Here is a 15,078-nt window from a genome sequence, read left to right as displayed (position 1 = left end):
CTCCAGCCTGGGCGACAGAGCGAGACTCCATCTCAAAAAAATTAAATTAAATTAAATTAAATTAAAAAATTTTAAAAATGCTTTGAAGAAATTTCACATTGGCTTAAAGATAAATGAGCAGTCATAAATTCAATTTACTTAAAGCTCCTAAGATTTAGAAACTAACCCAAATACTCTTCAGGTTCACATGACTTGGGCAAATAAGACTAGTTTAACAGTGTTAGTTTAGTGAAAACTATGTCTTCTAAGTTACAAGAAAAAAATACCACATATAATTACATATAATTAACTTTAGAGTTCTTGCTTGGGTAGTAACTACCTAACTTATACGTGCTATAAAATGGATAAGAGAAAAATAACCTGAGATGATGCCTAGCTTTGACTGTCTCATAAAATTTTCCAAGGATAATTATTAAAATGAGTGAATTAAACAAATCAGATATAGCAGGGTAAGAGTTTATACAGGTACTTTTAAAATAATATATTTTATAATATGTTTACTTACAAAGGTTTCACAATCTCTTTGGTTACCACATCCTTAGAGTTTTGTGAAATTAAATTAAATGATGAATATTCATTGAGTACATAGATCACTTTCAAGTAAGATAAAATGTTTAAACATTAATTGCCAAATATAAATTTAAGTTTATCTACTTTTGGCTTCTCATTGCAAAGAAACTAAAGATATCTGAGTCTGTTAGCAAGCTTTAAAAATTGTACTTTGAGGAAACATATTTCTAAAATGTTATAAAGTGGTATTAGTCTATGGAATGCTGGTTCAAAATTGCTAAGGATTAAAACTCTAATATATGTAATCAAGACTACTAGAAATAAGAGGAACAATTCTGTATGCAAAGTTTACAAGTAAAATAAGATGTATTTTTTGGTGAGAAAGTTATAACAAGATATGAGGATCTGTTTTTGTTGAGGAAAGGAGTGATTTTGTCTAAGTAGATGTTATTTAAAGGTTGAAAAATGAATGAAGAAATGATATACAGAAAACAAATTGGATACAGAAAGTTGGGAAGATAACAGAGAGCGAGAGAAAGTCTTGTGTGGTTAAACTAATAAAAGTTGAATTAATTTATTATGAGATTTAAAATAGAGCCTTGATATCTAAAGTACACTGATACAAAACTAAAATTTGGTCTTTTTTAAAAACAAGATTTTCCTATAGTATTGATGAGAGAAAATAGGAGATTTTTGTTCACCTTTTTAGTGAACTGTAGAGACAGAGAGAGAAGGGGAAAGAGGGAAGGGAAAGAGAGAAGGGGAAAGAGGGAAGGGGAAGAGGAAGGGGAAGAGGAAGGGAAAGAGGGAAGGGGAAAGAGGGAAGGGAAAGAGGGAAGGGGAAGAGGAAGGGGAGATTCTGTGTTTCATCAAGATGATTCCCTGTACTTCACATTGTCTTTATTGGGTCTTTGATTACTTTAGAAAATTGAATTAAAGAGTTAAGGTTTTTCTACAACTATATACCTTCCTATTTTCTTTCGAAGCCTTTATCACTCTGATTAAAGGAATATTATTACACAATCAGAATGACTATTATTTCACAGTGACCTGTGATCCTATTTTGATTGTTCTGAATCTTATTTACAAACTTCCCAAAGTCAAATTGTAAATGATGTCTTTTTTACCTTAAACTAACTTTAGGATTTCCAGAGGGCTCCCTAGAAGTCTGAAAGCGACATATTAAACCCATTAGGTTTATTCTGCATGCTAGATTATATGAGAAACGTTGTCAAATAACATGTAATGCTAACCTTTGAGTTATTATTTGTATGAATATGTTATTGATGTGTTTCAAAACTATGAGATTCCCAGAAATCTAATATGCTATCTGGATTGCTATCTGGAGTTGCTGTATCTGACAAACAACCAAATTTCCTTGTCAACTGCATTATTATCATAATGAACTCCCATCAGATCTTTAACCATGGCCTTTTTAAGTCTTGTTGTCCACATTTATTATAACTACTTTATCTTGATGCTCTTTCTAAAAACTTTTTGCAAGCAATTATAATCCTAAAGCATTGGGTCTTCAAGGAGGTATATGGGAAGAACAAAAAGAACTCTGAGACATACAGATCTCTGATAACTTTAAGGAAATACCAGTGGACTGTGTATGAATTCCAGAACTCCAAAGGAGACACTGAACTCCTAATATTGCTAACATCAAGCAGAATTAAGAATTAATTACATGGGACTAAAATGATGAGGGACTGTGATTTTTATGACTTTTTTGTTAGAAACACTACTGATTCTTTTATTTTCCAGATTTAGGAAAACATTTTCTTCTTTTGAGCTATCTATAGCTTACAACTATTTGGTAAAGTATACTTTTGCAAATAGAATGGAAACATTTACTTTTCTTCCTTAGCTGATCCCTCCAAAATTTGGAAACTATTCATGAGTATTCTTATTTTTAGGATAATATAGGCATTTGCATAAGTTCAATAAGAATCCATTCTTCTTTTAATAGGACACAATTGAAAACACTGGTTATATTGCCAAAGTTTGATGGGAATGTCATATTTTCTAATATGACCAAACAGTTTTTGGGAACTGAGTTCCCTAGAGGAACCTCAGTTTAATGGAGCCAACAAAGGCACCTTAAAAAAACTGGCCTCGTACCTTGAATACATGGTTCAAACGGTTGCCTTATAGGTGGGTGAAGAATGTCACCTTCCTGACAGGCCCAGGAACATCAGGAATCTAGGGAAGAGAGATATCTATCCAAGAGTACTATAGGCACAATCTGATGTTGAGTCCTGAGCTTGGCTTCTTAGCCTAAGGAGGCACTTTTTTAAGCCTAATCTGAGATTCCTTATGAAGAGTTCCAGCAAAACAGATTTTAAAAGGGCTTACGTAGTCAATCATGATTCTTGCTGCACTTGTGCAAATAATCAGGCCAAGTATAATAGACAAAAACTTATTTTACAAATAAACTGGTCTTACTGATTCTCTTTGGTAGAAATTAGTGTAAGAGAGGAAAACTGTTCTCAGAAAAAACTATAGCTCACCCATTACTAGATTCTAGCCCTGTTCATTGTTTTTTGAGATTTTATTATTTACCTGCAATCTGGAATGGATCCTGAATTCTTTCAGTTTTTTTCTAGTGTCTGGCTGTGAGTCTCCAAACTAACATTTCCAATTTTTCTCCCATCCTTTTGACCTGGAATCACTGAAATTAAAATTGGGCTTTTTCTGAAGCTATGCAAGCTAAAGCTGGAGAACTTGACACAAACATCAGCGAAATTACCACAACAGCTTTTGTATAGACAACCTTTATGATATTTAATCTACAAACAAGGAAAATCTGTCAGATTGCAACTGCCTGCCCCACTCCAGCTGAAGACACTTTGAGCCTAAAATATATAAATCCTCTCAAATGGCTGCTCTCCAGACTCAGAAACTAATTTATAGACCGCTCTAAACATTAACCTTGCTTTTTCTTTTTTTCCATAGAAATGTCTCTTATTAAGTTTTTGTATGCTTACACCATATAGAAACCTAACATTAAAGAGATCACCCATAACACCACCTCTTGAAATAAAACATGACTGTTTACCTAAACTAACCTAGTTTCAGGACTAAGAGACTGACTCAGTAAGATATGAGACAAATATACTTAAATCTGTTCTTTTCTTCTGGTTTTCTTCCCCTTTGCCAATCACTTACCTCACAACCATCTCTCTCTAAAACTACCAGCCTAGCACATAATATGTGAGACTTTCTGAAAGTAAAGTTTCAAAGGAAGGAACTGAAGGAAACCAGCCTGTCTCCCCAAAATATGAAAGATCTTTGAGCTAAAGATAACTAGGATGCAGGAGAACTCTCTGCCTTCCCTCTGTCTGCCTAAGAGCAGGACACAGAATTAACAAAGACAAAAGGTCTATCTTCTCCCCATTTCCCACGTAAAAACAAGATACACATTCTCCTTTACAACCCATATCACTTCAGAGACGGTGGCAGAGAAATCTGCGAGTAGACTTTACCCCAGGAGTTTCCCCACAAACTCACCTTCCCACATTCTCCTGCCTTTGGAAGCCGGAACTGCTTCCCTTTGTCCTAACACTTTTCTAAATGTATTGTTCTTTGTTGAAGACAGTATGATGAGCCACTGCTTTTCTCCCTTGTGACGTGCACTGCATGCCTTAATAAACTTGCTTGTTCATATGTCTTTTGTTACAGGTATCTGTCCCAATTATGAACTTACAAGGAATTGAGGGAAAAATTTTTTCTCCCCTTCAATCCTTAAGGCATCTCTTGACTATGACAGTTTCTCAGACTTTGCTCATTTTTATGGCCTTAACAGTTTGCAGAAGTGCTGATCAGGTTATTTAGCAGAACGTCTCTCAATAGGGATTTGCTGATAGTTTCCTCATGAGTCGAGTGGGTTTATGGGTTTTTAGGGGAAGACCACAGAGGTAAAATGCCAATTCATCACATCACACTATCATGCTATCAACATGACTTAGCATTGTTCATGATGGCCTTGATCATCTAGCTGACGTAGTGTTTGTCAGGTTTCTCCACTGTAAAGTTACTTGTTCCCCCTTTTCCATATTGTAGTCTTTGGAAGGAATTCACTATGTGCTGTCCACACTTAAGAATCAGGGAGTTAGGCTGGGTGCGGTGGCTCACACCTATAATCCAAGCACTTTGGGAGGCCGAGGCAGGCGGATCACGAGATCAGGAGATCGAGACCATCCTGGCTAACACAGTGAAACCCCATGTCTACTAAAAATACAAAAAGTTAGCTGGGCATGGTGGCGGGGGCCTGTAGTCCCAGCTACTCGGGAGGCTGAGTCAGGAGAATGGCACAAACCCGGGAGGCGGAGCTTGCAGTGAGCCGAGATTGCGCCACTGCACTCCAGCCTCGGCGACAGAGCGAAACTCCGTCTCAAAAAAAAAAAAAAAAAGAATCAGGGAGTTATGATACACCACTTTGAGGGGGAACATCTACATAAATTATTTGGAATTGCTCTGCATGGGAGATTTGTCTTTAATCATTTATTTATATCAGTATCAACTCACGAATATTCATACTTTGAATTATAATCCAATATTCTGTTGTTCAGAGTTCCGTCTTTGGACATTGGAAGTTCTTTCCATTGGCTCTTGTGTCTCTGACAGACAGTAGCTTCCCTCTTACCTAACGTTTCACTCTCCAGAGTTTCAGTTACCCATGGCCAACATGGTATGAAAACAGATGATTACAGTAAAATGAGATATTTTGAGAGAGAGAGAGAGACCATATTCACATAACTCTTATTATGGAATATTGTTATTAACTGTTGTATCTTATTATGAGTTATTATTGTTAATCTCTTGTTGGGCCTAATTTATAAATTAAACTTTATCACAGGTATGTATGCATAGGAAAAAACTTTGTATATATAGGGTTTGTTATTATCCATGATTTCAGGCAGCTACTGCAGGTGTTGTAACATAGCTTCCTCCGTGGAGAAGTGGGGACTACTGTATCTCCATCAATGTCAGCTTATCAGTTGGTGGACTTCCTTAGTTTCCAGCACTACAAGATGCTCTAGGCTCATCTTGTATACTTCCTGCCCCTTTCCTAAAATTAGCCATTTCTCCTAGGAGCCCTGTTCCTTTTATTCGAGAATGGCATTAGAAGCCAAGTTCTGGGCTCTACATGTGCTCATTGATGCTGGTGCATCTAGGCTCTCTCAGCTGACAGAGCAAGAAAATATATGTATATACTAACCAAAATATATATATTATATTTTATAATATATAATATATACATATATTTCTATGTGTAACCATCCATACCTGTATTAAGCTAAACATGAGTTCATACTGATGTCTCCAACATGAATCCATTACTAAGAGCATTTTCTTTTTAGAGAGACGGGATCTCACTATGTTGCCCAGGCTGGTCTCAAATTCCTGGGCTCAAGGTATCCTCCTACCTCGGCCTCCCAGAGTGCTGGGATTATAGGCGTGAGCCAACACAACCAGCCCAGAAGCATTATTTGTAATAGCAAAAACAAAGAAAGAAAGATAGAAATGTCCATCCAGTGGATATTAAGTGCACTGTGGTACATCTGTACATTGGAACATTATTCAATCAATTTTTAATGATTTAACGCTACATGTACTAATATAAAAAATTACATATTACATGATAAATATATATGCACATACAAACACAATTTCTGGAAGGAAAGAAAATAAAAGGCTAACAGTAGTTAACTTTGAGAAATGGGAATGGGGTCATAGCATGCATTGTCAGTGTAGTGATTTCATCCTCAAGGAGACAAGAGAAAAGATCTCGGATATTACAATGGCTTATGGTCCTTCAAAGAGTCACAGTGCATAAAATGCCTAAAAAGTTTCCTTAGGAGAGTGATAATGAAATAAAGATTGAGAAACAATGGGTCAGAGAGAATAGGTAATTGTACTTTTCACTTTACACACTTCTTTTCTATGAGTATGTGTTTATTTTTGCCTTTATTTTAAAAAAGGTTCACAGCTGGGCGCAGTGGCTCATGCCTGTAATCCCAGCACTTTGGGAGGCTGAGGCGGGTGGATCACGAGGTCAGGAGTTCAAGACCAGCCTGACCAACATAGTGAAACCCCGTCTCTACTAAAAATACAAAAACTAGCCGGGTGTGGTGGCACATGCCTGTAGTCCCAGCTATTTGGGAAGTTGAGGTGGTAGAATTGCTTGAATCTGGGAGGCAGAGGTTGCAGTGAGCCAAGACCACGCCATTGTACTCCAGCCTGGGTGACAAAGTGAGACTCTGTCTCAAATAAATAAATAAATAAATGCATAAATACATAAATACATAAATAAAATTAAGGTAATAGTGAAATTCTGACTAGAAGACACAGTTCCTTAGCCCATGCTGCATGTCCATCTCATGGGTGGTTGCCAAACTGCTGTTCTTCAGCAACCACTCCCTAACTTTAGGAGGAAAATGCATTGTTGATAAGTACCTGGTGATTCAGATGCAGCTGGCCCTTGTACGACACTTTGAAAAATACTGATGTAAAACCAAGTTTGCACTTGAAAACAAGGCAACATTTCATTTCAAACAGTTTTCTACTGGCTGATCTCATATGCACCCAAGATTGTCAATGCTTCCGTTTTCCCAGACTGACATGGTCATTGTGGTAGGCAATAGTTTCTGACTGTTTTGTCAAAATAATGCTCCAGTTATTTCCTGGCCTAGAAGCCAAGGAAATACCAAATGCATCTTTTAATTACTAACTTGCTGTAAGAATAAGCTTGACTAGATTTCCATGTGAACCTTAAGTATCATCTTAATAATCTTGGGGAAAACAATACTAACTCTAAAAGTGAAAGGAGGTTTAAAATTGCTTTAAAACCAATTCCCTCACCATAGGAAATCCATTTTAAATACTGTTAGCCCAAGAACTGTCCATTACTGGGGTGGTGGTGGTTGTTTTCCTCTTATGTGAATATGTCCTTATTATTAAATAGCCATCTCTCTTCAAAATTTCATCAAGTTGGGAATGGCATGGCATTACTATACTTAATACTTTAGCGGACATGTGTTGTCCGTGTCTGCCCAGGCAGCATCCTCGTGGTAGTGGCACCCCATTCTGTTTTGGACTACTCCTCCAATCTTTGCAGGGGCTGCCAATTAAAGTATCCTGCCCTCCCGTGGTCAAAGTATTTGAATACATGAGATTGGCCAAACTAGGCCAATCAGACACTCTTCTTGCAATTTACATGCCTAGCACCATCTCTAGACCAGAAACTCCTCACCAGCAGGGGCAAGGTCTTATTCAGCTCTATCTCTCCGATGCCTAGCACAGTGCCTGGCTATGAATATTCAATGCATGTGGGCTGAATGAATTACACAGAAAATCATGCACCTTAAACAAATGCTGAACTAAGTCTATCATTTTCCCACTGAATTCCGGAGGGGGAGCAAATTGTATGATGTTTTGTAAGGGAAATATCCACTTTAGTAGCTAGGAAATATGCCTCGGAAATAGTATCCAAAGTTGCCATTTCTCCGTGCATTAAAGATGTCAATCAGTCCAATAAAATAAAGCCCCAAAAAAGACAAAAGGAGAATTACCTCATTACCTCAACATCTGCTTGAACATAAGCAATCACACACTGGCTAATTTTTTTTAAAGGGACATAATATAACTTTCTAGAAAGACATAATATAGCTAATTATACCATTCACTAGGAGGGAACATAAAATGTTTTGAAGTAATTCAGAAGTGGGTGTGATTTATAAGACATAGAGCCTAGGGAATGGTAAGTATAAATTAGAGATTGTTCATATTATGACAGACTCCGTCATTACATTTCACAACTTTTGTCAAAAGCAACCTTATTCACCACACCACTAAAGGCTTCACATTAGGGAAGGCTGCTGTCAGCTTTGTGGTTTAGAGTAGACAGGAATCTCCTTTCTGAACACTCTCCTGGGGAACTGGTTCAAATTTTAGACTTAAAACTTACTAACACAGGGGGAAATTAAGAGAGATTGTTTAATGGGTACAAACATAGTTAGATACAAGGAGTAAGTTTTAACATTTGATAGCAAAGTAGGGTGACTACAGTTAACAACAATGTATTGTATATTTCAAAAGAGTTAGAAGAGAGGACTTGAAATGTTCCCAACTCATAGAAATGATAAATACTGGAGGTAATTGATACCCCAAATACCCTGACTTGATCATTATGCATTCTAAGCATGTAACAAAATACCCCATGTCTTCTCTAAATATGTACAAGTCTCATGTATCAGTTTAAAAAAAACTCACTAAGGAAGGACCCATATGATGTAAAAATACTTCAAACATCACTAATAACCAGAGCGATGCAAATCTTAAAAGGTAACATTCTGCCCATTAGACTGGCAAGAATTCAAAAACTTGTCAGGCTATCAAATTAATAAAGATTGCTATTAGCCAGAGTTGACCAACGTGTGGGGAACTGGGTGCTGCTGAAGGATATTTGAAGTGGTATAATCATTTTAGGGGGCACTTTTGCAATGTCTAGCAAAAGTATATGTCCCATGCCCTCTAATCCAACAATCCCATTTCTTCTAAGAATCTATCCAAGAAAAAAAAAAGTAATTGTACATTTATTCATATAACTTGAATAGTAACTGTCTTCTCTTCTAGACAATTAATTTGGTGACAAGGACTGTCTAGTTCATTATTTACACTCCTAGTGCCCAGCACATGGACCTCACATATGGTGGTACCTGATAAGTATTTGTTAAAGGAATGAATATGTTTACTCAGCATTATTAAGGGAAAATAAAATATTTGATAAATAATGGTTCTTTTTGCTCACATTAAATAGGGGTAGTGGAATTATCACTCAAAATATTAACATTGTGAGTAAAAACGTAGTAACAGGTAGTTAAAATTACTATTTTCAAAAATAAACTATGTAACCATCAACTTACAAAACTGATCATAGTATGTACTGTTAAATGCCCAAAGACCCAGTTGTCTGTCCTTCCAAATCCCTAGTTGCCCAGTTAGTTCTATAGGTCAAACAGTAACTGAGTACTTTTGGAGTAAGTAAATTGTTTCCAGTCTGTGATCCAATGACAAGCAACGACCTGGTTTTGAAATGTATAAAAATCACACCGTGAGCTGAAGAAATCCCAACACCTTTGTAACTAGACTCACTTTCCCCAAAAGTGTACCTTTTAAGAAATACAACTTTGAATATCTAACTGTTCTATTACCTTTGATATGCACTTAATCAAGGAAATACATCCTCTAACAACACCAATGCCAAGGATTTGTTTATTTTCCAATACAATGCAATAGGAGAAAGAGCCAGAAATTCACAAATCCTTTTTCTCGGGTCTCAAACCCAACATAGGAATGGAGAACGTGTTCCGAAATCAAATATAAACAATTTGCAGATTATCTACATTGTTAATCTACCCTTGAATTATATAAGAAATGAAAGGGGAAATTTTTCACTTTTATCATTATTTGAAAACTGACCATCCATAAGAAGATTTGACATCCACTGACAGATATTACCTAAAATTTCTGAAAGCTCCACGAATCTAGAATATGAATCAAGTTTTAATGTTATGGGTTGGGGGAAGGTGTTATTAAATATAAAATACCAGTAGAATCCAGTATCTCGCTAAAATACTTGAGAAATTTCAGATAAAGGCATTCTGTCCACCCACTAAATTTACTGATGCTTGTGACTTTATGACCTCAGGCTAATCTAGGATGCCAGGTAAAGGTGCTGGGAAGGCCAAAGAGACTAACATTTATCCAGCACTTTCTAGATGCTGGATATCACAGAAGAATGTGTTATGTCCACTTCAGAGGTTAAATACTTTCCCCAAGGTCATACAGTAAACTGTAATGTTGAAATTTGTTTGACAGAGTGTGGCTTCAGAAGAATCCAGATGCACTTCCCAACGGTGTTTGTGATTTTACGGAACAACAGGTAAGAGTACTGGACAGGACCTCAGGAAGTCCTCCAGTTTTGCCCTCGCCTTTAGTCAGGTCAGCCTTGACCGACCAGAAGATCCACGGAAGGGAAGAGACTCCTCCAAGTTCACAAGCCGGTGAGCTGGGCCGAGAGAAGTCAAAGAACTGGAACTAAACACCAGGTTTTGCCACAGAGCAGGGACCTTCCATTACATGGTCAGGTCAGTAAGACATTCAGAAAAGTACATGTTCCTACACATTTTTACTTCCTTTAAATCTGTTTGGTTCCTCCCTTTCTTGACCCACATTCGCAGACCACCCTTTGGTCAGGGTAATAATAATAACTGTTTAAAGGTGGTAGGTTAGCATTTGCTTGTTGATATGGTTTGGTTCAGAAGTGTGGTAACTGATGAAAACAATAATTGACTGAAGCAGTTCTTTATTAAAAGATAATCCCCAGTTACCAAGCAGTACAGAAATGTGTGCACATGGCCTGGCTCTCCTGCGCCCAGCGCCAACCCTGTTAATTCTGGAAGCTCAACACTGGCAGGATGCTGACCTTGCTTACTAATAAATTGCTAAAATTGAGAAGTGATTAAAAAAAAAATTTATTGCCTGAAAATCCCAGCTGGGTAAGGAAAGAGGAACTAGACCGAACCCAAACGAAAAGCTGGGAAGGGTGTGAAACAGCGCTACAGGCCACCCAGAGCCAACAAATGTGTAAGGGTGGGGCCAAGCTAGCTGAGCCGCCCAAAGCAGCCAAAATATCCTGCCCCACCCGCTTCTCCCGCAAGGAAGGTGGCACCGTGCAACCTCGTCCGCACTGAATCCTCGTCCCTCCCCCCAGCCCCGCTTCGCCAGGAAACGCAACCGGCGGGCAGCGCGTCTCACGCTGCGGGGCCTGACTCGCCCCGACACTCAGCGTTATCCTCGGTCCAGGGCTTTCCCAGGCGCGCCGGCCACGGAGGACGCCTCTTCGCGGGTGACGGAGCTACTGCGGTGACCACGGCGGCCGCCACGTCTCCCGCCCGGCTTCCACCTGCCCTGGCCCCAGCGCCCTGGAGCGGTCCCCGCCCACGGGCCGCGGCTGCCCACACCTGGCGCCCGCGTGCTGCCTACCTTGCTCCTTCAGACTGGTGATCAGCTGCAGCTGCTTCTCCTCGTCCGAGCTGTTCATTTTGGCGGGTGGGGCCGGGAATAAAAGCGAAAGAATGAGCGGCGCGGGGCACACAGGGGGAGGGGGAAGGAAAAGCAAGATGCCGGTGGCTTGCGGCTCCACTACCCGGAAGTTGGATCTGCTCCCGCTCCTCCTCCTCCTGGCGCGGAGCGCGTGAGTGAGATCATCCCCACGCACCTACTCAGCGGCTGCGGCTGCTTCACCTGCAGGTGGGGCGGGGCGGGCCCCGCAGTCCCGGGCAAGGGGTGGAGGGACGAGGGCGGGGCGGCAGCCGCGATCCCAGCCTGTGGCGGCCGGCGCTGCAGGACGCGCTCGTGAGGGCTGCGGCCCTGCGTGTGGTCGCTCTGACTCGCTCCGCACCCTTTTCTCCGCCTCCACCCCCGGACTCAAGGACGCGGGTTCAGAGAAAACTGGCCGTGGGTTCGCAACGTGTGTGGGAACTCCACTTTGGACGCTGCCCGGGGGTCGCTCCCCACGAACCACAGATGCAGAGCGGGACGCAATGAGCCGTGAACGCCTGGGCTTCTTCCCCAGTTCTCCCGCAGTGGACTCTGGGGGCGCGGTTGCAAAACCTAGCTGCCCGCAGGGGCGGGCCCAGGGTCGTACATTTTGCACCTTGAAAAGCAGACAAGGACTGAATCAGGCCGCCCAGTTACTTAAATGACCATGCCGTGAGTGAAGGAGGGTCCTGGCTAGCTTTCGCCCATCGCAGGTGGTCAGATGGTCAGGTTTGCCAGGTTTTGCCAGGTGGTCAGAACGTGGACCCTGCCGCACGTGGATGGTGGGACCTGCAGGGCCCTTAAAGATCATCTGGTTGGTGGCGGGATGACCTTCCCTTTAGAGAGGCTGCCACTGCAGTCCGAATGCCAAAAGTCACGCAGCCCCCAGGCATCAGAGGCTGGCAGTTAAGCCAAGCATTTGTCCCACTTCACTGCCCTCTGAACTATTTGAACTCATGTCTGGGTTAGACTATACCCATGAGAGAAGTGGCAGGCCTGCATTGTTTCAAAGGTGCCTCTCCCCGACCCCTAGTTGCGAGCGAACCTTGGGTTCAGTCTCCTGCATCTTTGAACTTCATCTGAAGAATGGGAAGAATAGTGATACCTACTCTCCAGGAAGAGTTGTAAGGATTTAATAGAGAGAGGAAGATTAACAAAACACCAAATCCAGAATTTATAATGCAGTTTTTTGTTTGTTTGTTTTAACATTACAGGTCTGTCGCGGGGCGCGGTGGTTCATGCCTGTAATCCCAGCACTTTGGGAGGCCAAGGTGTGCGGATCACGAGGTCAGGAGATCGAAACCATCCTGGCTAACATGGTGAAACCCCCGTCTCTACTAAAAATACGAAAAAAATAGTCGGGCATGATGGCGGGCACCTGTAGTCCCAGCTACTCGGGAGGCTGAGGCAGGAGAATGGCATGAATCCGGGAGGTGGAGCTTGCAGTGAGCAGAGATCGCGCCACTGCACTCCAGCCTGGGTGACAGAGCAAGACTCTGTCTCACAAAAAAAAAAAAAAAAAAAAAGATTACAGGTCTGTGAGAAAGGGGTTGTGGTTGCTTAACTGTAAGCTGAAGGATGCAGTTCTTTTACACTGATCATTAAGCATGTGAGATAAGTCCAAACTGAATTAGACTTTCTGCACAGCTTGGCTTTTCTCACTACCTGTAAGCTTTTAGTTTGGGTACAGCAACAGCACAGTGCTGCTCATTCCTCAATTGATGTTCCATGGAAGTGCCCGGCTCCATTTCTTGTGTTCATTTCTCCATGATAGTTGTAGAGTGAGGTTGAGATATAGGTAAATCCTGTAACTAGTGTCTTTCTGATACTCACTACATGCTAACTCAAATTTTGAAAAAATGGTAGCACTGCTTTCTCTTTCTCTAAAATGGCAATATAATACTTTAGCATGGGTGATTTAGGGGTAGAATGATCTAAAAGGGTAGTGTAGTATTTTTTAATACAGTGTATTAAAATGTTTAAAGTTTAAAAATAATTTTGATATAGGATTGTATTACTCAGCCCTTTCCCTAGGTTTGCATAATTCAAGATAGTTGCAGATAGCTGCCGTGAAGATCCCCAGGAGATAATCAAAGGGTCTTTGCTCAAGTATTACATCTTAGTCCTCAGAGTTGAAAGAAGTCCCCGAAACAGGAGACAATTCAGACTCAACTCCATGAAAATGTGAATATATGCTGCCACCAGGTATTTTGTGGGAAGATAAATAATTCCCTTCCAGAAAAAAAAAAAAATCCGGGAAATTTGGGTGGAAAATAATGGGCATTTAGCTTTTGTCCAGCAGTCGGGAAACCTGTTAAACCTGATGAGTCATCCTGACTCATTCTCTCACACTCTACCAAATATAAGCAAAGTGCACCATTAAATATTTGGCTTAGTTCACAAAGTTCCATTTTTTTAATGGCTGGTTTGTCTTCTCCAATTATACAGTAGTTAGATAGTATTTCTGGAGTTTAAGAATAAGTTAATTATCAAATCTATAATCAAACTGTTTTGGTTCCATACTAAATCTGCAGCCTCTTGCAATTGATCCCATTTATCCCCCTTAAAATTAGAAAAGGCTCCTGAGCTGAGATCCTGCCACTGCAATGCAGCCTGGGTGACAGAGCGAGACTCCATCTCAAAAAAATAATGTAAAAAAATCCCGAAATACAATATGGCATTCACTTGAGGACATGGTATGAATTATTAGGAGGGCTACTAGAGTTTGGAATTTAGGTCTCCCATTACACTATGGTTTATTTATATGATATGAATATTGATGGATGGAGGTGATAAATTAGTTTTTGTTCTGTTTAATAATATACATAGTGATGGCTAGGGGAAGCCGAGGAGGGCAGATCATGAGGTCAGGAAATCGAGACCATCCTGGCTAACATGGTGAAACCCTGTCTGTACTAAAAATACAAAAAATTAGCTGGGCGGGGTGGCACGCGCCTGTAGTCCCAGCTACTCTGGAGGCTGAGGCAGGAGAATCACTTGAAACCGGGAGGCAAAGGTTGCAGTGAACCGAGATCATGCCACTACACTCCAGCCTGGGTGACAAAGCGAGACTCCGTCTCAAAAAGTAATAATAATATACATAGTGATTTATGTTGTAGGCATCACGTTGGAGTTGTTGACCTCCAAATAACGTCATTTAAAACCCTTAAAAATGCGTGTGTTTACATATTTATAAAAATGTGTCTGTTTACATATGCATAGACAGAAAGGAGAGACTTTTAAAAAATGAATTGAAAGAACATGTACCAAACTCAGGATAATGGCTGCCTCTAGGGATAGAAAGTAGGGGAACAGGACCAAGGTGTGGGGATTGGAGTGTGAAAGTACAGTGGTTGGCCGGGCGCAGTGGCTCATGCCTGTAATCCCAGCACTTTGGGAGGCCGAGACGGGCGGATCACGAGGTCAGGAGATCGAGACCATCCTGGCTAACACGGTGAA

At 40.6% G+C, this 15,078-nt stretch overlaps 1 protein-coding gene across 4 annotated transcripts in view; it reads right to left on the bottom strand.

Annotated features, from left to right (window-relative positions):
* KIAA1598 (KIAA1598 ortholog) overlaps nucleotides 1-12,160 on the bottom strand; it is a 121,759-nt gene extending 109,599 nt beyond the window's left edge. For 3 of the 4 annotated variants that reach the window (XM_011927812.1, XM_011927816.1, XM_011927815.1), the window contains exon 1: nucleotides 11,563-12,160. In XM_011927812.1, coding sequence (XP_011783202.1) covers nucleotides 11,563-11,620 — 58 coding nt within the window. In that variant the 5' untranslated portion in view covers nucleotides 11,621-12,160. The remainder of the gene's footprint in view (nucleotides 1-11,562) is intronic. The other variant, XM_011927814.1, reaches the window with a different exon arrangement.
* Nucleotides 12,161-15,078: the final 2,918 nt, after the last annotated feature.

The sequence above is a fragment of the Colobus angolensis genome, unplaced genomic scaffold (genome assembly GCF_000951035.1).
Source record: "Colobus angolensis palliatus isolate OR3802 unplaced genomic scaffold, Cang.pa_1.0 Scaffold75, whole genome shotgun sequence".
NCBI classification, from domain to species: Eukaryota; Metazoa; Chordata; class Mammalia; order Primates; family Cercopithecidae; genus Colobus; species Colobus angolensis.
The sequence above is the reverse complement of the archived record's forward strand: the minus strand, read 5'-3'. Positions and strand labels throughout refer to the sequence as shown.